This window comes from Falco cherrug, chromosome 6, assembly GCF_023634085.1.
Source record: "Falco cherrug isolate bFalChe1 chromosome 6, bFalChe1.pri, whole genome shotgun sequence".
NCBI lineage: Eukaryota > Metazoa > Chordata > Aves > Falconiformes > Falconidae > Falco > Falco cherrug.
The window spans coordinates 55,175,911-55,195,511 of record NC_073702.1 but is presented as its reverse complement, the minus strand read 5'-3'; the positions used below and the strand labels follow the sequence as shown (position 1 = coordinate 55,195,511).

The following is a 19,601-nucleotide window of genomic DNA, read 5'->3' as shown; positions in this document are numbered from 1 at the left end:
TGTTTTTCCACGCAAGTTAGATTAAAAATGGCATTAAGACATCTTCCAGTCTTCACACCTTGGTTTTGTGGTTGAGTAAGTTGGATATTACACTGGATTTAGATGTTACAGGTGTTTGGGCATGGTAAGTGCCTTGGATTGCTGAAAAGTGGTACAGTGTTTAGAGATAAAGGTAGGACACCTGGGGTGGGATTCACTCCAGAGCAGGCCACCTACATTTAGATACATTCTTGGAGGTGACTGCATGTGAGATGTGTTCACGTTCATTGTAGTCAGTGTGTTTATGGTTAGTACAGTCTGTGCAGTGCAGTGCATGAGCTCAGAGAACAAGCCAGCTCAACCGACAGACAGAGGGTGCTACAGGACAGATTGTTGCATTAACCTATGTTGTAGAAGAATGGCTGCAGAAGCATGGCCTTAGAATCTCTGAAGATCTGCACAATCCAGGCGTGGTATTAGCATAGGCCTGTAATCAGAATTGTACTGAAGTTGCTGTGCTGAAGTTAACAAGAAAGGTAGCCTTGAGCTATTCTTGAATCCTGAGACCAAGTAATTATGCTGTGCCAACAGGCCGTGGCTGTAACAAGCTACAGCTGCTGGGAAAGCAGGTGCAGGGCCAAGAAAGATAGGGACCGGTATGGGAAAATAGGGAGTAACAAACTACAAGGCTGAAGCACAGCAACACAATTAGCTACATGGATAAAATGCTTATTTTAGTCATGATAATTAGGGGTGTGAGAACCGCGCACGTTTTAGAGACTACTAACCAATTATATTTCTGCTTTACGAATATGCAAGTGTATCGGTTCTATATAAGTAGTGTTAGAAACTAATAAAGTTGAGCAAGATGCATAACTCATATTGAGCATCCTCTTGACTCCGGCAAACCCTTCTTCCAACACTATGTTTCTAACACTTCAGACTGCTATGGCGTCCTAGGTGGCCTTCAGCAGCTGTCAGGAGGACACAGATCTCTCAGTGATCTTGCATCAAAACCGCCAACTTTCATGCAGATGTCTTGGATATCTGACAGTATCTTAAGTGGCACTGGACTTGGTGCTTGAGCAACTGACTCCTTCCCATGCCTCTGGTCATTGCACAGCTCTGCAGAATATCTTGCCTGGGGTGACCTGAGGCTTCCGTCTTATTGCATAAACATATATGTCTAGTGCCATTTTGGATCTCAGAAATATCTGAGACACTCATTTGCGTTGGCAGACAGGATTTAGGAGCAGCATCTGAAGGCCACGCAAGGTCATTAAAAATGTCACAAATGTCCCTAAGCATCTAGGCTTTAGGCAGCTGAATTGAGTGTCCAGGGTCCACTGACTGCAGTGGGATGGTAGGTCTGGGTCACAGACACCAGAATGTACGTGTCTTCATTTGGAGTCACACTTCTCCTCTAATACCACAGCAACTAACTGTGGTGATTTGTTTGTTTGTTTGTTTTTAAGACTGTTAGTTCTAAATTTAAAAAAAAAAAAGCAAATTTATATTAATTCCATGATTTGTTGCAGAAACATGTGGCACGCATTCAAAATATATGAGAGCTGTTTACCCCACCAAAACCTTCCCAAACCACTATACTATTGTAACAGTAAGTGAGAATTTTCTATTTTTTCTTTTCATTACCTGGATGACAGAAATAATTTTGTGGTGCCAATCTTTTTGTGGGACATGGGAATTTAAGCTATAGGAGTAAAAAACAAAAGGAATATGCTGAGATAGTACATACAGGTGTGATCTATGTGGCTATATATGTATGCTATCTGATTCCGGCCTGTGAAACAGTTATTCCTGATCTTTGACAGTTCAATTGGATATAAGTAAGCACGTGTGAGGACACAGCCATTTGATAGAAGTGTGGCTTAGGATGGGTTTGGGAGCTGATATATAGCCACATGACACATATGGTACTTAATCTATAGCACATCAGGTTTTAATTGGGCTGGGGAGCAAATGGAGAAAATCAAGGGATCTTGACAGGAATCTGATGATCTGTGTGAGTTAGGAAAGCATGTTCAGTTTCTGTGATAAAACAGCCCTAAAAATAGTTACAACACTGCAATAGTGTGTTTTGCAACATAGTTTAGGCTCCATTTGATTTCAAGACTCAGCAGGTTTTTTTTGTTCATTTTCATTTTGCAGGGACTGTATCCAGAATCTCATGGCATTATTGATAACAACATGTATGATGTACACTTGAACGAGCATTTCTCACTTTCGGGAACAGAAAAATTCAAACCTTCATGGTGGAAGGGGCAGCCAGTAGGTTTATTTCTCATCATGGTATTGCTTTATGTCTAGAGTGGCTCATGTACTGTTATTAAAAAAAACAAAAATAGAATAAAATGCAAAGTTGTGTGATATATTTGCAGTATGTGCTAAATATCCTGTAGGTTTTGTATTATAGGCTGCCTACAAAAACAGTTTGCTTTTTATCAAAGTAAAAGAACTCTTAAAATGATAATTCCAAGACTTAAAAATGTCACTTAATGTTGCAGTTAGTAAAAAAGGCTTAGATATTCTGCCTAGTATCGGGATGGATCTCTTGCCGCAGGAAGCCACAGTAAATTTTTGACAGGCTTTTATTGTGTGGTAATTTTTTGCTTCTCTTTTGACAACTAGCTACAAAACTAAATCTGAAAATCTACTTCCAGATTATATCCATTTACAAATACACTTACAAAGTCCAGGCATATAAAAGCAATGAAAAGAATAGCAAAGATCTTAATTTCCAGCAGAATTAACACTTATAGATAATGTATGGCACATTTCATAAAAAAACAACCTACCCTGATTGTACCTATAATTATGATTAATATTATTTATTTACTAGAAATATCAAGCTGTGATAACAGTACAAAATATAAAAAATACACATGTAGTATATAGTGTATTTACTTAGTTTACATTTATATATTTATTTACATGTGTCTGTATGTGTATATATCTCTGTGTGTCCATGTAGTCATGTTTACAGTATACTCAAGTACCCAGGTTTTGGTGCTATTGTTTCATGAAGGATTTCATCAGGTTTGTAAGAGAACCACAGCTGCACTCTTTAAAATGAATAGAAATATTCCCTCTTATAATAAAGTCATATAACTAGAATCCATATCTTTAGAATAGAATAGAATAATTTCAGTTGGAAGGGACCTATAATGATCATCTAGTCCAATTGCCTGACCAATTCAGGGCTGACCAAAAGTTAATGCATGTCATTAAGGGCATTGTCCAAATGCTTCTTAAAAATTGACAAGCTTGGGACATTGGCCACCTCTCTAGGAAGCTGGTTCCTTTACCCTCTTCATAAAGAAATATTTCCTAATGTCAAGCCTGAACATCCCTGACACGGCTTTGAACCATTTTTCCATCTTCGTGATCCATTTCACTGGCATTTACTACAGGAAGAAAGATTACTACTCCTTGCCAATTACGGAAATACCTATATGATTTTTTCCTAGGCTGAGAATACCCAAGAAATGGCAACATACTGGCTTCGTTGCTACTGATTTTTCTTCAGAATGTGTGTGTAGAAAACAAACCGCTAATGACATATGGTCATTAAGCAACTGTGTGATGTGTGAAAGAAAGAGAAATGCACGCCTGCAGCCCATATTTCTGATGCAATTATGTATTTTTACTTTGGTGATCTGAGGCCCTCCAGCAGTGTAAATGCCATAAAATCATTTGTTTATATCTTTACTCTAGATCTGGCTGACAGCAATGTACCAAAATTTGAAAGCAGGCACCTTCTTTTGGCCAGGCTCTGATGTTCCAATTAATGAAACATACCCCAACTTGTACAGGGTATTCAACAGGTAAGTTTTTACAGGGCTTGTAGTAGATTCCTGAAAATTACTCCTAAAATCCAAATTGCTGTACGACAGTTGAAGGAAATGAAATTTAAGGTTTTTAAACAACAGTCTGAGAGATACGTGCCATGTCACATCATCCTGGTTTTGCCACAGAACTACCAATATTAGTTGAATTTTTCAAAACCATTTAGGGGATTCACAATGAAAAAGTCAAAGGGTACTGTATATTCTGCTCTCCTAGACAGTTCTGAAAGTTTCAGCCAACTGCAAACCTCTCATCTCCCACTAGGAAAGCATCCTATAACTGATTAGTAGCCACTGCTAAGCTGTACCAAGGATTACCATATTTCCACACATAAAATCTACACTTACTATATAGCCCTTTAAAAATACTTGTACCTGAGAATAAGATTTCAGATAACATATACCCTAAGATAATGAACACAAACTTGGAAGCCATGGCAAGAGGATATAAGAGGCAGAAACTAATGGCAAAGAGGATGCAGGACAGGGAAGCCTCTGAAGACTGAAGGAAGATAGGCTCTAGATCAATTCCCTCTGGTCTTGGTTGGGTGTGTGATAATGTGCACACTGCTGCTGAATCATAGTTCTGTATGTTTTCTCTAGTTAATTCACAGGTCACACATGAAAATATAGCAATTACCTTCATAGTATTTTTTTTCTTATGGACAGCATTGATATTAGTAAATTATTTCTACATTTTCATGATGATTTTAGTAAAGGTCCATGATTCTTCACATTTACAAAAATAATCTAAAGCAATTGTATAACTGTAAGTCTTTGTAGTTAACAAAGGATTTGCACTGATGTGTGGGATTGGTACTCAGAAAACATGTGAGTAGTGTAGGTTATTAACATAAAGCTTATGCATGACTTGGGGGGAAGCAAAGTTATTAATGGGTGAATTCCTTCATAGGAGACAAAGCATGGTGTCACAAAGATTTTGCTGAAGACATTACTTGCTTTTAAACTATAAAAGTCCAAGGTTTATACTTGCTGGAAAGAATAAAAATTATTTGAACTTGTACTTCAGGTTTATGTCCAGAACTTGAAATCTTTTTTGCATGCATTTCATTATAAATACATGAGTATGCCACCAACATCACGTTTGTGTTTGCAAAATAAGGATCTGTCTAATCTAACATTAAAAGTGAGTTACATTTGATAAAAAATGAGAGTAATAAAATTGATTGCTGGTACCTTTTTTAGATGGACCATTCTTGAAATCCCAGTCTGTGACTTTACTATGTGACTACAGTGGACACTTTCTATGTATCTTGGAATTAGAAGGGCTTATCAGAAAAGCCTTGTTAACATTGTTATCTTTTTCCCCCCCCCAGTTCGGTTACATATGAAGAGAGAATTTCAGAAATATTGAAATGGCTTGATTATACCAAATCTGAGAGGTAACACTGGTTGTAAGACTATCACTTAGAAAGGTTTTAATGCTTAGCCACTGAAATTTCTATTGGTGTTTGTGAAATATGGAATCTTCCTCACGATCTCAAATGGTAATTTGCTGAACTTAAGCCTGTTGTATAAGTATTAGCTAACCAGTTGTAAGATAGGATTGTAGATACAAAAGATGAAAAAGTGAGCACGTATCTGAATGGGATGTACTGTTGTATAAGTTTTATTGGTGTGTCTTTTTTCATGGTGCATGGTCTAGAGGAACAGAACGTTCAGTTTCTTGTTTAAATGTATGAATGAGAGACTTTATATGAAAGATTTGGCACAAGAAAGGTTAAATATCTGAAAGTAATTGCAGGCAGTAATTCAGGATGAAAGGTAGATGTCACCACTGACTGTGGTGCTCAAATTTGTGATGTTATCAAGTGAAATCTTTTATATGGTGATTTGTTAACAATTTCCTAATGTATTTACAATTAGGAGATGCTCTTTAGAATCTCACTGCTTAATCAGGAAGAGATCCTTTAGGTGGTAGTTCTGCTTACATCTCAGAAAGGAACAGCTTGCTCTGCTGAGGTCTTGAAGTTTTTCAGTGATTTCTGAATACCAAATAAAGTCACTGGATACTGTTTCTGAAAATTGTTTCTGAAATTGTAGCTTCAAATAGTCCATGTTGATTACTTACAAAACACAGAGGAAACTGAATTATTATATTTTCTGTAGGGGCTTTTCTTAAGTTTTAAAGAAGTTATTCATAATTCCCTTTTAAGTCTCTTTTTTTTTTTTTTCTAATGAAAGTATTCTTTTGAAATGTTATCTCCAAATTCTCGTAATATCCCATTCTTAATTATTTCTAACTTCAGGCCTGATTTCTATACTTTATATATTGATGAACCAGATTCTTCTGGACATTCATTTGGACCAGTTAGTGGTGGTGTAAGTAGGTTTTGTGTTTTTCTTAGCCTAAATTGCCCTAAAAATGGTGCTGTACTGTGAACTTAACCAACTTAAACATTTGGAGAGTAGATTAAAAATTACTGTGACTGTTTTTTGAAGTTTTATTAAGAACTCTTGCTTGTGGTTGAGCCCATTTTTATGATTCCAACACTGTGTGTGAATCAAAAGAGGTGTAAACCAAACAGACCGGCAGAGAATAATTTCAGATGATATGATTAGCAATAATATTAATGATTATATTTAGACTGAACTTCAAGGTTATTGCCAAGAGGTATTTGGAAACATGTGGCCTGGCAAATCCTTAAAACTCTCTTTTATTTATTCCTAACACTGTACTTCAATGTTTGTTAATTTGTAACTCAAAAATAGTACATTTTTTTCTTGCATGTAGGAAAAAATTCAGTCTTTAAGGAGCTTAGGACTCCTCATATCACCTCACCTCCTTCCTGGAATGATCTTGTTTAATATATTTGAAAATGGTCTTCAGCAAAAGACCTTGTTGCAGTGGACAAGGACAGAAAAACTGATCTTTATTGGATAGCTTTAGGCTCCCTGATTGGAAAGGGAACTCTATGTCTCTTGGTACATAAAGGACTTAAAACCCCATTACTGTATATGCAATTGTATTATTTGCACACAAAACATTCAAGAGAATGCAGCAGAGTTAGGGGGACAAGAAGGGTGCAGGTGCTCAGACATGGAGTCCTCAGATTCAATCAGCTGTCGTTCTGGCTGTAGGACTTACAGCTGTGCCATCTTAGGGAATAGCCATCCTCTGTGAGTGGCTGTAGGGTGGGTTGTGCTGAATTTCTCCTGTATTACTTAAGTGGTGGTTAATGGTTTTCTGTAGGAAGGAGAATGTATACATGAGAGAAGGGCACCATGCTTTCTTGGATGCCCCCCCTGGTCTTACAGGCAATACATGCCTGTAAATATTTTTGAAGCACTGCTTATTGTTCATAAAATGACTTGCTCATACTATAATAAAAATTGTATTGAATGTTATAAATCTGATATTTTATATAAATTTTGGAGTGAGGAACAAATTTGATCTGAATGTGTTGATTTTTTTTTTGTTTCAATAAACATTTTTTGAAGCTCAATTTTTCTAAGGTAATAGAAAAAAAACTATTTGTCACTTTTTAAGTCACATATTCTGTGGTAGAGTAGTGGAATTCCGTGCATCTATATTCTAGTAGTGATGGAAAAAGAAAAGAAGAAACAATATTAAGAAACTGAAAACTGACAGAAAAGCTCACTTTTTTTAGACTTCTATGATTGTATTTAAGCAAGAACTTGAAATAAGAAAAATTCTAATGAAACTGGTTTATTTCACAGGTAATCAAAGCCTTACAGATAGCAGATCAAGCACTGGGGATGCTAATGGATGGACTTAAACAAAGAAACCTGCACAAATGTGTAAACCTCATTGTTGTAGCTGATCATGGTATATAGTTATTTTTTCAATCTAATTTTACTGAGTCATTATTTTCTTCCTCTGTGTAATATGTGTGCTTACTAGTTTTAATCTATTTTGTAATTCACTGCATCTTCCTTGCCATATATTGTATATAAAAAATAACTGTTTCTATGTTGTCCTTTAGGGATGGAGATGACCTACTGCAGACAGTTAGAATATATGACTAATTACTTCAAACAGATTGATTTCTACATATATGCTGGGCCTGCAGCTCGCATTCGAGCAAGAAATGTTCCAAAGGACTATTTTACCTGTAAGTGTGGACCAATTCTGGGATTGCAAACTCAGTATAACAGGAAATAAATAAATAGGGAAAATGGATAATCAGTAATAATCAACAGAGTGAACAGCTTTCCATTTCCCTTAACCTGGCTTAAACATCCATGGAAGCTGGGAGTTTTTTTGCAAGAATGACCTCTTTAGATGACATTGAAGATTAGAAAAACTTGTTGCAGATGCTGACATTTTCTTGGCATGTGGAAAGTTTTACTTAAGGAGCTTAGGACGTAAGTAAAGCTAGTTTTATTGTTTTGAACTGGAACTTCAGGTCTTTTGTAAGTGCATTGCTCTTCATAAATTCCTTGTGCAACATTGACAGAATCAGTCTTTTTGAAGCAATGACTATTTCTAACTCTGTACAAAGTTACAAAATCTGAATCTTAGCACAGTGGAATCCAAGAGTTAGTTGAGCCCTTTGGCTGGTATCTCAAAAGAACAGAAAATTGAAACCATGTGAGCTGACTCTGACTCAGAACAGATACTGTGGTACCAGACTGAGGAAAAAAAAAAAACCAAAACCAAAACATCCCCAAACTTCCTGTATCAAGGAAGTAAATGGAAAGAGGTAAAGCATGGAAGCTCTCTGTTTAGTGAGCATATATATAATTCATAAAGTATTCTAAAAGGTATAATTTCTGCAAATCTCAAATAAGAGATAGGATCCCATTGTATGTTTTACTTAGCTTTTCTAATTGTATTTATATTTGTAGGCACAATATTTATAAAGCATAAAGCAGACTTTCCTTGTTTTACATAGAAGACAGTCTAAGTCAGACAGGAGCAGAGTAATAAGCAGTGGAAAGAATAATGATATTTTGTATATGTCTTAATATAATTGTTGCCTCATTTCTTCTAACAGTCTTACTTTTTCTGAAGGATTTTTCCTTCTGTAAAGTGCTCAGATTTGTTTTTTAAAAAGCTAATGTCAAAAGGTTAAAGTCACTCTTTGAAAATGTAGAAGGTGAAAGTACTAAGACAGACTGGATTTGTCTCTGTGACTGCCACTGGAAGTGGAATACAGGACAAGTGCTCCAGGTCCAGTTTAATGTAAAAAAGCTTATACTTCCAACAGAGGTTAGGTGGGAGAAGAAAATTTGGTTCTGATCATGTGTCAGCTTTAGGTGTAGGCAGTCAGTACCATGACAGCTTTCTACAGTCTGTCTTGATGTACCCAAAGTACTAGGTATTTCCACAGGGTATCACACTGACAGACAGTTACCCTTGGAAACATACCATTCCTACCCCTGGAAGGTTATGGTTACCATAATCTTCACAGGATAATAAAGAAATTCAATTTTACAGACAAAAAACATGTTGAAATTTTTCTCATGAGCCTTTGGACCTTCTGCTGTTTAAATGTATGTAAATTTCTCTTTTCTTTTTAACAGTTGACTCGGAAGGAACTGTTAAAAACCTCACAGTGAGTAATATTTTCATAGTTTTTCCATGTAGTTCCTCTTAATATGAATCTGATCAGAAAGCACAATTTGTGAAAAACTGAGGCTACAGTGCCAGTTTAAATAGTGTCTTGATTCCAGTGTACAATTGCAAGCAGTTCTGGAAGTTATTCAAAGATGGTGCACAAAAGTTTGCCATGGGGAATCTCTGTTCAGAGAAAAAGAGTCTTCTGTACTTCACTTTGAAAAAAGTGGCTGACTTCACGTGGAGAAAGAAGAGTGTATCTTTATTATAGAACAGAATACAACACAGAGATGCTTTAGGTAATAGGTATCTGTTAGCTCTGGACCACAAGTGTTGCACCCACACTACGTTAAAGCAACTTTACCACAAAACAGATAATGACACTGTAGAGCACATTGCCACAGGGTGTTGTAGAGGCTAGAAATATAAATAGGAAGGAAGTATTTTAGACAAATTAATGGGGGACAGGCCTGTAAGGGCTATTAAATGTGATCCACAAGCAACCTCTGACTTAAGAAGCCTAGAGAAAACTGAGCAGGTACAAGAAAGAAGGTTCATTCAATACTTCAGTTGTTCTTACAAACTTTAAGTATCTGATTCTAGAAATTCTGGAGATCTGAATGGAAACAGAGTACTAGGCAAGATTAACCTTTGGCATGAGGCAGTATGGCTATTTGAGGATCTTTTATGACATTTCACTTAGGTAACCACAGAACTTTCAGGTATGCTGTACTACCACTGGGCCTCATACCAGTAGTTCTGCTTGGATCTCTGCCATGCTGTATGGATGTAGACTTCAGGGCAGGTGCAAGCTTGTTGGTGTCTCCCGTGTAGACCATTGCTCCTTGTGGGTACACTCCGTGACATCTGAGCTCTGAAGGGTGCAAACAAGAGAGTACAGAACAGAGGGCAAAACATGGAAGACCAAGCCTATTTCTATTAAGGAAAGGTGATAATGCATTTTTTTCTTATACTTTTTTAGATAGATAATTCGCTGGCTCTTTTTTTCTTTTTTTTTTTTCTTTTTTAGTGTTCAAGATATACATTATTACTTGTAGGATGAATGTGGTGGGCAAACTAAAATGCTTGTAGGAAAGCTGTCTTTTTTTTATTTATTTGCATTTATGATTTACAGTGAGTTAAACATTTAAACTGCTTGCTCTCTGTGTATTGTCATAGTTTTCCCTTCTTTCCTTCATTGCCAGTTTTTTTTCTATTCTGTGACTAGTCCTAGTTCAAGCAGTGGACAGATGTTCTGATAGTTTTAGAATAAATTCTATCAGCTTGGAAAAATTCTGAGCTGTTTCAGCTGCGTATATTTCTGATAAACCACCACTAGAGGTCTTCCTTTAAACTGTTGAACAGCTCAGTTGTGCAATATTGCAGGTAGCTTTTGCCTGCCACTGAAGTCCAAAAGGCAGTGATTTTTTACTTTTTTTTTTTTTTTTCTTGATTATGAATACCTAAGAACACGTCCCTTATTCCCCAGCATCCAAAGCAGAGGTGAGAGTAGTATATCCGTGGTTGGGAATAGCAGAAGGAGCTTTTTCAGTGTTACATCCCCTACGCCATCGTGTGATGTGGAGCCTGTCATATTCAAGAGTGTATGTGAGGGGAACAGCACAATTTGCATGTTCTCAACTCTAGTTGAAACTGCAACTGCTAATAGTTACAGAGATGTAACAGTAACATCTGTGTCTTACAGGAATAGCCTAGTATCAGGATACTTCCGCTTCCCCTTTCTGTTCATAAATAGTGTATTTTGTCCCTTTCATGTTCTTAGAACAAGAGTTTTGGGCAGAGAAGGGAGTTGTATATTGTATATTAATTGCTAATCAATGGACATAAAGTCATAATGTACGTTGATTTCCTTAATTTTCCTTTTAATTAGATTATCCTTTGTAGAATGACCTCTCCTGAGCTAGCAAGCCCATTGAATCCTTATTTTTCATGTTCCTGGATTCCACTGTGCTTCTTTGGTGACTGTTCAGGCACATTTACTCTCATTTCACATTAATGTCATTCTGTATAGAATATACAATTCTAGTACTTAGAGGTGAAAATGTCAGATCAGACTCCAAGTATGCTATAGTTTGGACAGTTGGTGTGGTAAAACTTTTTTTTTGGGGGGGTGGTTTACCCAGCTTCATAGCAGCTCTTCCCTCAGCGTTTTAGATGTTCTGTGTTGTCCCAGTGCTGGATTCCTGATCAGGAGCAACACTTCTGAAACATTGCCATGATGCTTGCAGCCAGCTGGAATGGCTACTGATGGCCACATGTAGTTAATCTTTGCAGTATCTCATATGGTTGTCATTAGGCTCTCAATGCCAAACTCATTCATGGCATGCCTGCTAACACAATAGTTACAATAACACATTAAATGTGGATGTGAAATCTAAGGCTTTTAGCTAACAGCTGAGCACTGGACATTTACATGGCATAAGAGTACATGTTCAGCCTTGAAACGAAAACCCTAGACTGTGCTATGTTACGTGTACTTTGTTTTCTTTGTTATTTTGTGAATGGTAAAGTATAGAAGGTGACAGAAATAAGCTGCTCAGGAAATTTCTCTTGTAAAGTGTAATCTTATATACTAGATGCCAGTGACCTTAGTATGGACATACAGACTAAATGCTACTACTAAATATCTTTCACCCTTAGGAGTATTTTACCACAGTATTTGTGAACTTGCTATACATGTTATAGCAGTATATTTTCAAACTGTTCCAAAAAAAGCTGCTTTTTTCCTCCATTGCTTCTTGGGCCAAAAATGAGATCTGCAGGTTATCCAAGAAGCTATCTGTGAATAATATGCTTTCTGCTTATATTCCTGTCACTAAGATGCTTGTGATAATGTTGAATGGTGGGTTTATTTTTATGCTGAGCAAAGCTCATGACTGAGCTCTTTCCTTTTGCACAGTGCAAAAGATCCCCTCAGCACTTCAAGCCTTATCTGACGCCTGACTTGCCAAAACGATTCCACTATGCTAACAATATTCGTATTGATAAAGTTCATCTTTTGGTGGATCGACAGTGGCTGGCTGTGAGGTAACTTAATTTATGTGACTGTTACCTTATCTTTTTCATCCCATTCTCATCCTTTTAATTTCCTTCAGATGCCTCATTTCATATTTTGTTTTAGACTTGTTACATTTCCATGTTCTTATGTTTAAAATCTTATTATATGTAAAAAGAATGCATTATTAGTGTGATTCAAATCTTAAGTCTAATAAAAAGAATAATCATCACTCCAGATCAAAGTTTTACAGGAAAAAAAAAAGGAAGAAAAAAGAAAATAAATGAATACTACACACAAAAAGTCTCAAAAATATTGCAATTAAAATTGTTATACAAAGCCTTCCCAGTATCTCGCCCTTTTCCTGGTGTTACAGTCACTCTTCCACCACTTCTGGGTCCTAAGGTTGATGGCTTCAATGTGGTGAATGTGTGGATATGGCAGTAATCATCATTATGAGTCCTTCATCGGGAGAATATTATGATGTTTCTTCTTCCTTGCTCTGTGATCTGAATGGAGTCCTTCCTATATGTATGCTAACACTACAACTTGCTTATTCTTCACTGGCCTGCAAGTTAGCATTACACCTCAGTTCACTAGATATGATGCATTCTGCACGTGTTAGATATTTGTTCTTTATTCTCTTTTTTACCTCTAAGTCTGGCTTTGCTCAGTTCCAGATCTGTATTTCCTTAATTGATCATCAGTGAGCTGTTTTTAGCCTTGGGGTCTCACAGAATAACTAGTCGTTACTGCTGCCTGTGCAACAACGATGTCTTTGCTGTGCAAAGATAAGCTGATAACAAGTTAGACATAACCACCTTGTCATTAAAAAAAATTGCTGTAAGAGCTAACCAATAAAAAAATAGCAGGTCAAGAGGAGTTCAGAGAAGTCTTAGTCCTCTGAGGCTTTGAAAACTCAATGCGAAGCCTGTGGTGTTAGTAGCAATACTGTATATACTGAGCTACAGCATTACAGTAGGAGGAGCATGGGCTGACTTGGAATTTCAAGACTATTCAAATAATAGAAAATGCCTGATCAGTATATGACTTGATTGTTTTGATGCAACCAAATAATTGTCCTGGACATATAAAAATAGATGCCCACTGAAAAATCTCATACTCACGCTTTTAAAAATTGTGCTTAGATGTTCTTGTGCCTCTGAAAACAGGATACATGTGCTTGACAGCTGTGCATTGGATCAGTATGGGATGACTATCTCTTTGTCTTTCCATGTATCTCAGCAATGGGTAAATTAAAACAAGTGTTAGTCATTATAAATCAGACTATTCTGGCATGTTTTTAGTTCTATAACACACACATCCACATCTCTCCTTCACCCTTTAGAACCCGTGATGAAAATGCACTGTCTTGTAAGGCAAAATCACTTGCAGTCTTATTTGTATTGTTCCACAGAGGCTAACAGCGGAGGTCTCCCATTAGAAGTTTTCTGTTAAAAAGCAGATGCCACAGAACATAACTGAGGAAATCTTCCTAAACAGATTACACATATTCTGCAAATTCTAGCTAGGTGAAAGCTTCAGTTCAAAAATCATGATTTTTTCAATTTATTTTTTAAACATTGATTCACTGTACACTCAGTAGCTACCTAGAACTATTTATTTCTGTCCATAGGTATCTGTTACAGGAGAAGAGGTCTTCATATATGTGAACACTGGATGAGCAAAAAGTACTACAGTATAATGCCAGAGTCAGTTCTTAAGACATGATCCCAAGTCCAGTGGGTCAGGATGACTATTATGAACTGGTTCTATTTGTGCCATTTTTATTTACACTATTTCATGGTTTTTCCTTAGGGATGGAAGTTACACATTTTGTGATAGGGGTAACCACGGCTATAACAATGAATTTAAAAGTATGGAGGTAAGATGATTTTGATTCAAGTCTTGCACCTTCTTATATAGAGAATCATGATGTGCTAGGTAAACCACCAGAATAGAATAGATGATACTTATTGCAGTGTAATATTTCTTCTGTGTCACCCAGACATAAACTGTGGACAAATACTGGGGCCACATATTCATATTTCCTTTCATTGATGTGTATGAGGCCTGCTTCCTTGAGATCCTGTAGTAAAACTTGTTTGGACTCACTTTAGCTCCATGGAGCCACATAGACCACAGTAAACAGGATCGTATGTTTAGCTATGAGACGCTGAATTATTTCATTCTTTCATTCTTCTACTGAAGCAATGAATGAAAAATCTCCGTAGGATCTGGGAGTTCAGTTTTGCACCTGAAAGCCTGTGTGCTCAAATAAACTCAATCTCACTGTCTCTGCTTCTCTTACAAGACTTATTCTTTTCATCAGAGAAAAGAAGTCATTAGTATAACCTGAATGTTAGTATAGCCTGTATTGCAGTTTCATCTCATTTTCACTTCTGGTTACAATGAGAGTATTATGAGGTCTTGAGCGTTTGGTTTTTCGTATACTTTATGTGATGTGAACCTGTAAGTAAGGTCAAGCATGCCACTACTAGTCCCCTATTCTGTGCCTGAGAATCAGATTCTTCTAGATCTTCACAAGTATATTAAAACCATATGTCAATATACTGATTAGAATGGTGCTGAATATTTGTATGCAAAGAAAAGGTAAATTTTGGTTACCATAGAAACCTTAATCATAAATAACTTTATGCTGGTGGCACAATGACTGAGGAAGATTTTTTTTTCTTTATAAAGGAGCAAAATATCTTAATGTTGTCCTTTTAAAATAAATTAAAAATTCCTTTTCTATTATGAGAATATAAGAATATTCTTTTAGAACAGATCATTGTCATGCTTTGTTGTGTTTCCTGTGTCTTACAGCAGCTCAGGAGGCTTATAAAGTAGTAGAAATAATGTAGGACTGTAAGTAGCTATCAGTGTTCTGCCACAGTGCTTGCAGACCCCAGCAAGGCCTGCCCAGCACTACATTGTACCATTGATGGTACTGATGCAGGTCTCTGCTGAGCTTGGGATGGGTCTCTGCAGTTCCCTGCTCCTTGCTTTAGCCATGGCTATAGGCTTTTCAGCGACCCAAAGACTTTTGAAAATGCAACATGTATTAAAACAAACTCCACCCACCACCACCATTGCTTATATTTCTGTCTCAATATTAGCCTTTAGATAGGATGTGCCTGTGTCATAACTCTTCACTTCTTGAAATGGCATTGCTACTAGCTGTTGCAATGAAAACATAAAAATGTGTGAATTTGAAACATAACAAACAATTTTTGTAAGTAGGCATCAAAGTATTAAAGAACATATCCCCTCCCTGATTCATTCCAATAGTTCAAAGTATCCTGAGAAATGACTTTGTTTTGCATTTTTCTTCAAATTATATGCAATGGCAAAATTTTCCTTCTTTACCAGAACAATCCTGTATTTTAGCTTTTATGACTGTGAAAATACTTTTTTGTACCAGGGTCCCTGTTTCTGTAAAGTGCAACTGAATTTTTTTTTTTGATTCCTTTAGATAACAACTTTTGTTTTATTACAATCTAGGCTATATTCTTAGCATATGGCCCAAGCTTTAAAGAGAAAACAGAAGTGGATGCTTTTGAAAACATTGAGGTTTACAACCTTATGTGTGGTGAGTAGAAACAATCCAGTACTTTAGATATTAAACCAATGGTGTTTTCAAATACCAGTGAGCTAAAAGAAGGGTAACAAAAAATTGAGTGAATTCATTCAGAAGCTAGGTTTTTCACACAGAACACTGAAGCTCTGTGCTTTTGTCTTCTGTACAGTGCTAAAAGTTTAACTGCCAAATATTATTCTGATTTGAAGGTTGTTTCTGATTGCAAAAGTATTCCACTAAAGAAACAGAGAAAAGTGCTCCTGCCCCATGGGCTTGCTGTTGAAATGATACCTGTGGGATAAGAATCTCGTAGAGAGTTATCATTCTTGTTCATAACTTAAGATGGACCATTGCAGTCCCAGCAGTGAGCATGTAGGAAGCATGCGCCTCAGAAAATATGGATTAAGGCATTGCACAAAAATGCAACAGGCTAATACGCTTCACAATGTGATGCATTTGTAGTCACATTTGTACTCTGCATTAAATCATCTAACCTTATGAATATTATGGCTTTGTATAAAAAAAAAATACTGTTGATATTCAAATACATAATTACCAAATCTTGATGCAGTGGAAGATAGCAATGAACTTTCATACCTAGAAAATTGCAAGTTGATGGTAGCAGTTACCATAATGGTTTAGATAATGGAATAAGCTATTTCTTCTATAGTTAGAATGAATGCATAGAATTGCAAAGATAATGACTTTTAAAAATGCCATTTTAGTCTTAAAATATGTTTTAAATTTCAAATGTTTAAACAGATTTGCTTCATATAACACCAGCACCAAACAATGGAACACATGGCAGCTTGAATCACCTCTTAAAAAAACCTTTTTACATTCCTTCACATGCAAAAGAAAACTCATCTCCTTCTTCATGTCCAGTTTCCCATCTGATTCCCGTACATGACCTGGGATGCACATGCCTGGGTGTAAGTAGGGGCTTCTGGGTTTTTTTAATCGTCTTTGTCAACTGTATTGTCTTTTCTTTGGTTTTCTAAACTATGATTTCATTCTGAATGATTGTCATGTTTTACAGATAGTAGATGAGTCAGTACTAAACGAGAGGTTAAATCTGACCACAGAAGAAAGTAAGTAGCAAGGAATTAAATGAACAGCAATATTTTAAAATCTATGCCCAGTTTAGATTTTACAGTATTGGTTTCAGTGGGATTTTTTGCAATGTTAATTACAATTTAAAGTGAAGTAGGAAAACCAAGTCAGAAGCATAACTTTTTTTCTTTTTTCTTTGCATTTCTTTAAAAATTGCTAACTGATACTGTTATAGCAACATTTATGCATAGGAATTGGATCTGATTCCCATTAAAATCTCAGAAAAAAACATACAGGTTTCAGTGGTCTTTGGAAAAAGCCTGAGCACTTACAGGCTATATAGAATAACACTTGTTCCCCACCTTGTAACCATAACTTTGCTTTGTGTGCTTTTTTATGGGCTTTCTGGAAATCTTAGCAAGTGTTATAATGCTTCCTAGCCAAATAAGATGTAAATTTCACTTTACTGGCACGATAAGTTAAAAAGATTTATATGGGTATTAAATTGCATAAAACCAAGAATTTGCAAGTCTGATACTTACATTGACTTTTTTACGTTAAACAACATAAAAACTATTTTCTACATTTTTTTATTTCACTCAAACTAAAATCTTAAAGAAACATACACCTGTGTTTACTGTAGGGTTTATTTGTATTTGTTAATGTTTTAATTTACATTTTTTCTCTACTCCCTTAAACCTTTGTGCCACCCAGGATGTTATAGAGGAATGAATTAATAATTATTGTTTAAATTCTAGTACAGAAGGCAAACTCATATCATTTGCCATATGGGAGACCCAAAGTTCTTCAGGAGAACAATATCTACTGCCTCCTTTCTCATCATCAGTATGTGAGCGGATACAGCTATGATATCTGGATGCCACTGTGGACTGCATACACTGTGAATAAGCCTGTAGGTTATCAAATACCCATACTATTCTTAAGTATGTAATATAATGAATTGAAAATGTGGTTCATTCATCAGGAATTCTGGTTAAGGACTGATTGATATCATGTGACTAAGGCCCTTATATCTGAAAAAGAAAAAATGTCTTTGATATGTTTTTAATTTCAACTACCTTAATATATTGTTTAAAAAATAGGAATGGCCACCTGTTACCGACACAAACAATATAGAAGAATAGAGCTACTTGCTGGTGAGCTGGTTCCATTAAGCCTGTAATAGTTCCATTAAGTTCTGTAAATGGGATAAGCTGTCAGGGCAGGACTCCAACTTGTCTGTCATTCCTGAGGAAAAGCAGGCTGTGATTTCCAAAATCAGCAACTTTTAAGCTTTTATATGTATATCATGATCTTTCTGCACTTAACAAACCTTTGTACAGCTCTCCAAGACAGTTTGTACTAATGCATATTTCTCTGTGTTCTGTTTATTTGCTCCCTATCATGCTATATAATTTCTGAAAAATATAATTATAGCTGAATGAACCTCTGAGAGTGCACAAGTATGTGGCTCTGAAACACACAGAATTTTCAGGGTCAGTAAACTAGTGGACATTCATGGGTTTGTTTCCTCCTATAATTTTGACCTTTTTTCTAAGTCGCCCTGAGGAAATAACTTTTACATTGATTTTTCTGTCTGAAAGGAACTGTTATTGATGTCTACATAATTTCTTATTTTATTACTATAAATATGGGGAAATTATTTTAATCACATATATGCTGCTAGAATGTCAATATTTCAGAAAGTTTTATTCCATCCTTTCTACTGATTTTTCACAATCTGAGTGAAAGATCATGAATCCAGCCCTAAGAAGGCTCCTAGTCATGTGAAACAAATGTCCATGTCAACAAAGATTTGTTTTACTTCGTCATGTTTGAAGATCTGTTCTTATAGCTTACTATGAAAGTGAATTACCATAATGAAAACCAGGTAATTGTAGGCAGATTTTTTTCTGATTTTGCTTTAAAAGGATTAAAAAGTCTTGCTAGAGTTGGAGCCTTTCTAATATTTCAGCACCAGCAGAAAAAATCTCAATAAAAGCAAGTAACTTTTCAGACATTTTCCTTTGTTGGAAACCAAATTCTTAATTGGAAAAGAAGTGTATAAAGAAAGTTCTTGCCCGATATAACATCTAAATCAACAGAAATACGTATTTGTGGGAGTTTCTTATAGTGGTTTATGCAACATTGTGGGAAGCAGCAAATGATTGAAACTAAAGTATTAGAGCGTATATTTCACAGCAGACTCTAACACAATGATGTATGTTTTCTATAGAAAGGATAGGAAAGAATAAATTTCCTCTGTAATACTCTCACAGTCACAATGGTGAAAGGCCGTCAGTGTCAGAGCTCACTCACTGACACCTCATACAGTCAGCTGACCTTATAGAGTAAGCTGACATAATGATTTTTTATTACAGCATGTACTAATCAGGAGAAAAAAGCTTTATAAATTATAACAGCAGTGGAAGTACGGAGGGATAGAGCTGGCTAAAATACTTGGGAATGACAGAAAATTGCAATTTCTACAGAATTTTTATTGCATCCTAGGTATTTATGATGTGAATAAAGTCGGTGCAGTGATTTACACAAGTTGTG

General features: G+C 36.1%; 1 protein-coding gene across 3 annotated transcripts in view; it reads left to right on the top strand.

Annotated features, from left to right (window-relative positions):
- The window catches only part of ENPP3 (ectonucleotide pyrophosphatase/phosphodiesterase 3), a 42,801-nt gene that overhangs the window by 13,898 nt on the left and 9,302 nt on the right, over positions 1-19,601 (top strand). For 2 of the 3 annotated variants that reach the window (XM_055713728.1, XM_055713730.1), the window contains exons 7-20: positions 1,518-1,597; positions 2,149-2,268; positions 3,715-3,824; positions 5,183-5,248; positions 6,116-6,188; positions 7,548-7,656; positions 7,814-7,942; positions 9,357-9,388; positions 12,311-12,438; positions 14,225-14,291; positions 15,914-16,001; positions 16,752-16,925; positions 17,033-17,080; positions 17,801-17,955. In XM_055713728.1, the coding sequence (XP_055569703.1) occupies positions 1,518-1,597; positions 2,149-2,268; positions 3,715-3,824; positions 5,183-5,248; positions 6,116-6,188; positions 7,548-7,656; positions 7,814-7,942; positions 9,357-9,388; positions 12,311-12,438; positions 14,225-14,291; positions 15,914-16,001; positions 16,752-16,925; positions 17,033-17,080; positions 17,801-17,955 (1,379 nt within the window). The remainder of the gene's footprint in view (positions 1-1,517; positions 1,598-2,148; positions 2,269-3,714; positions 3,825-5,182; positions 5,249-6,115; positions 6,189-7,547; positions 7,657-7,813; positions 7,943-9,356; positions 9,389-12,310; positions 12,439-14,224; positions 14,292-15,913; positions 16,002-16,751; positions 16,926-17,032; positions 17,081-17,800; positions 17,956-19,601) is intronic. The other variant, XM_055713729.1, reaches the window with a different exon arrangement.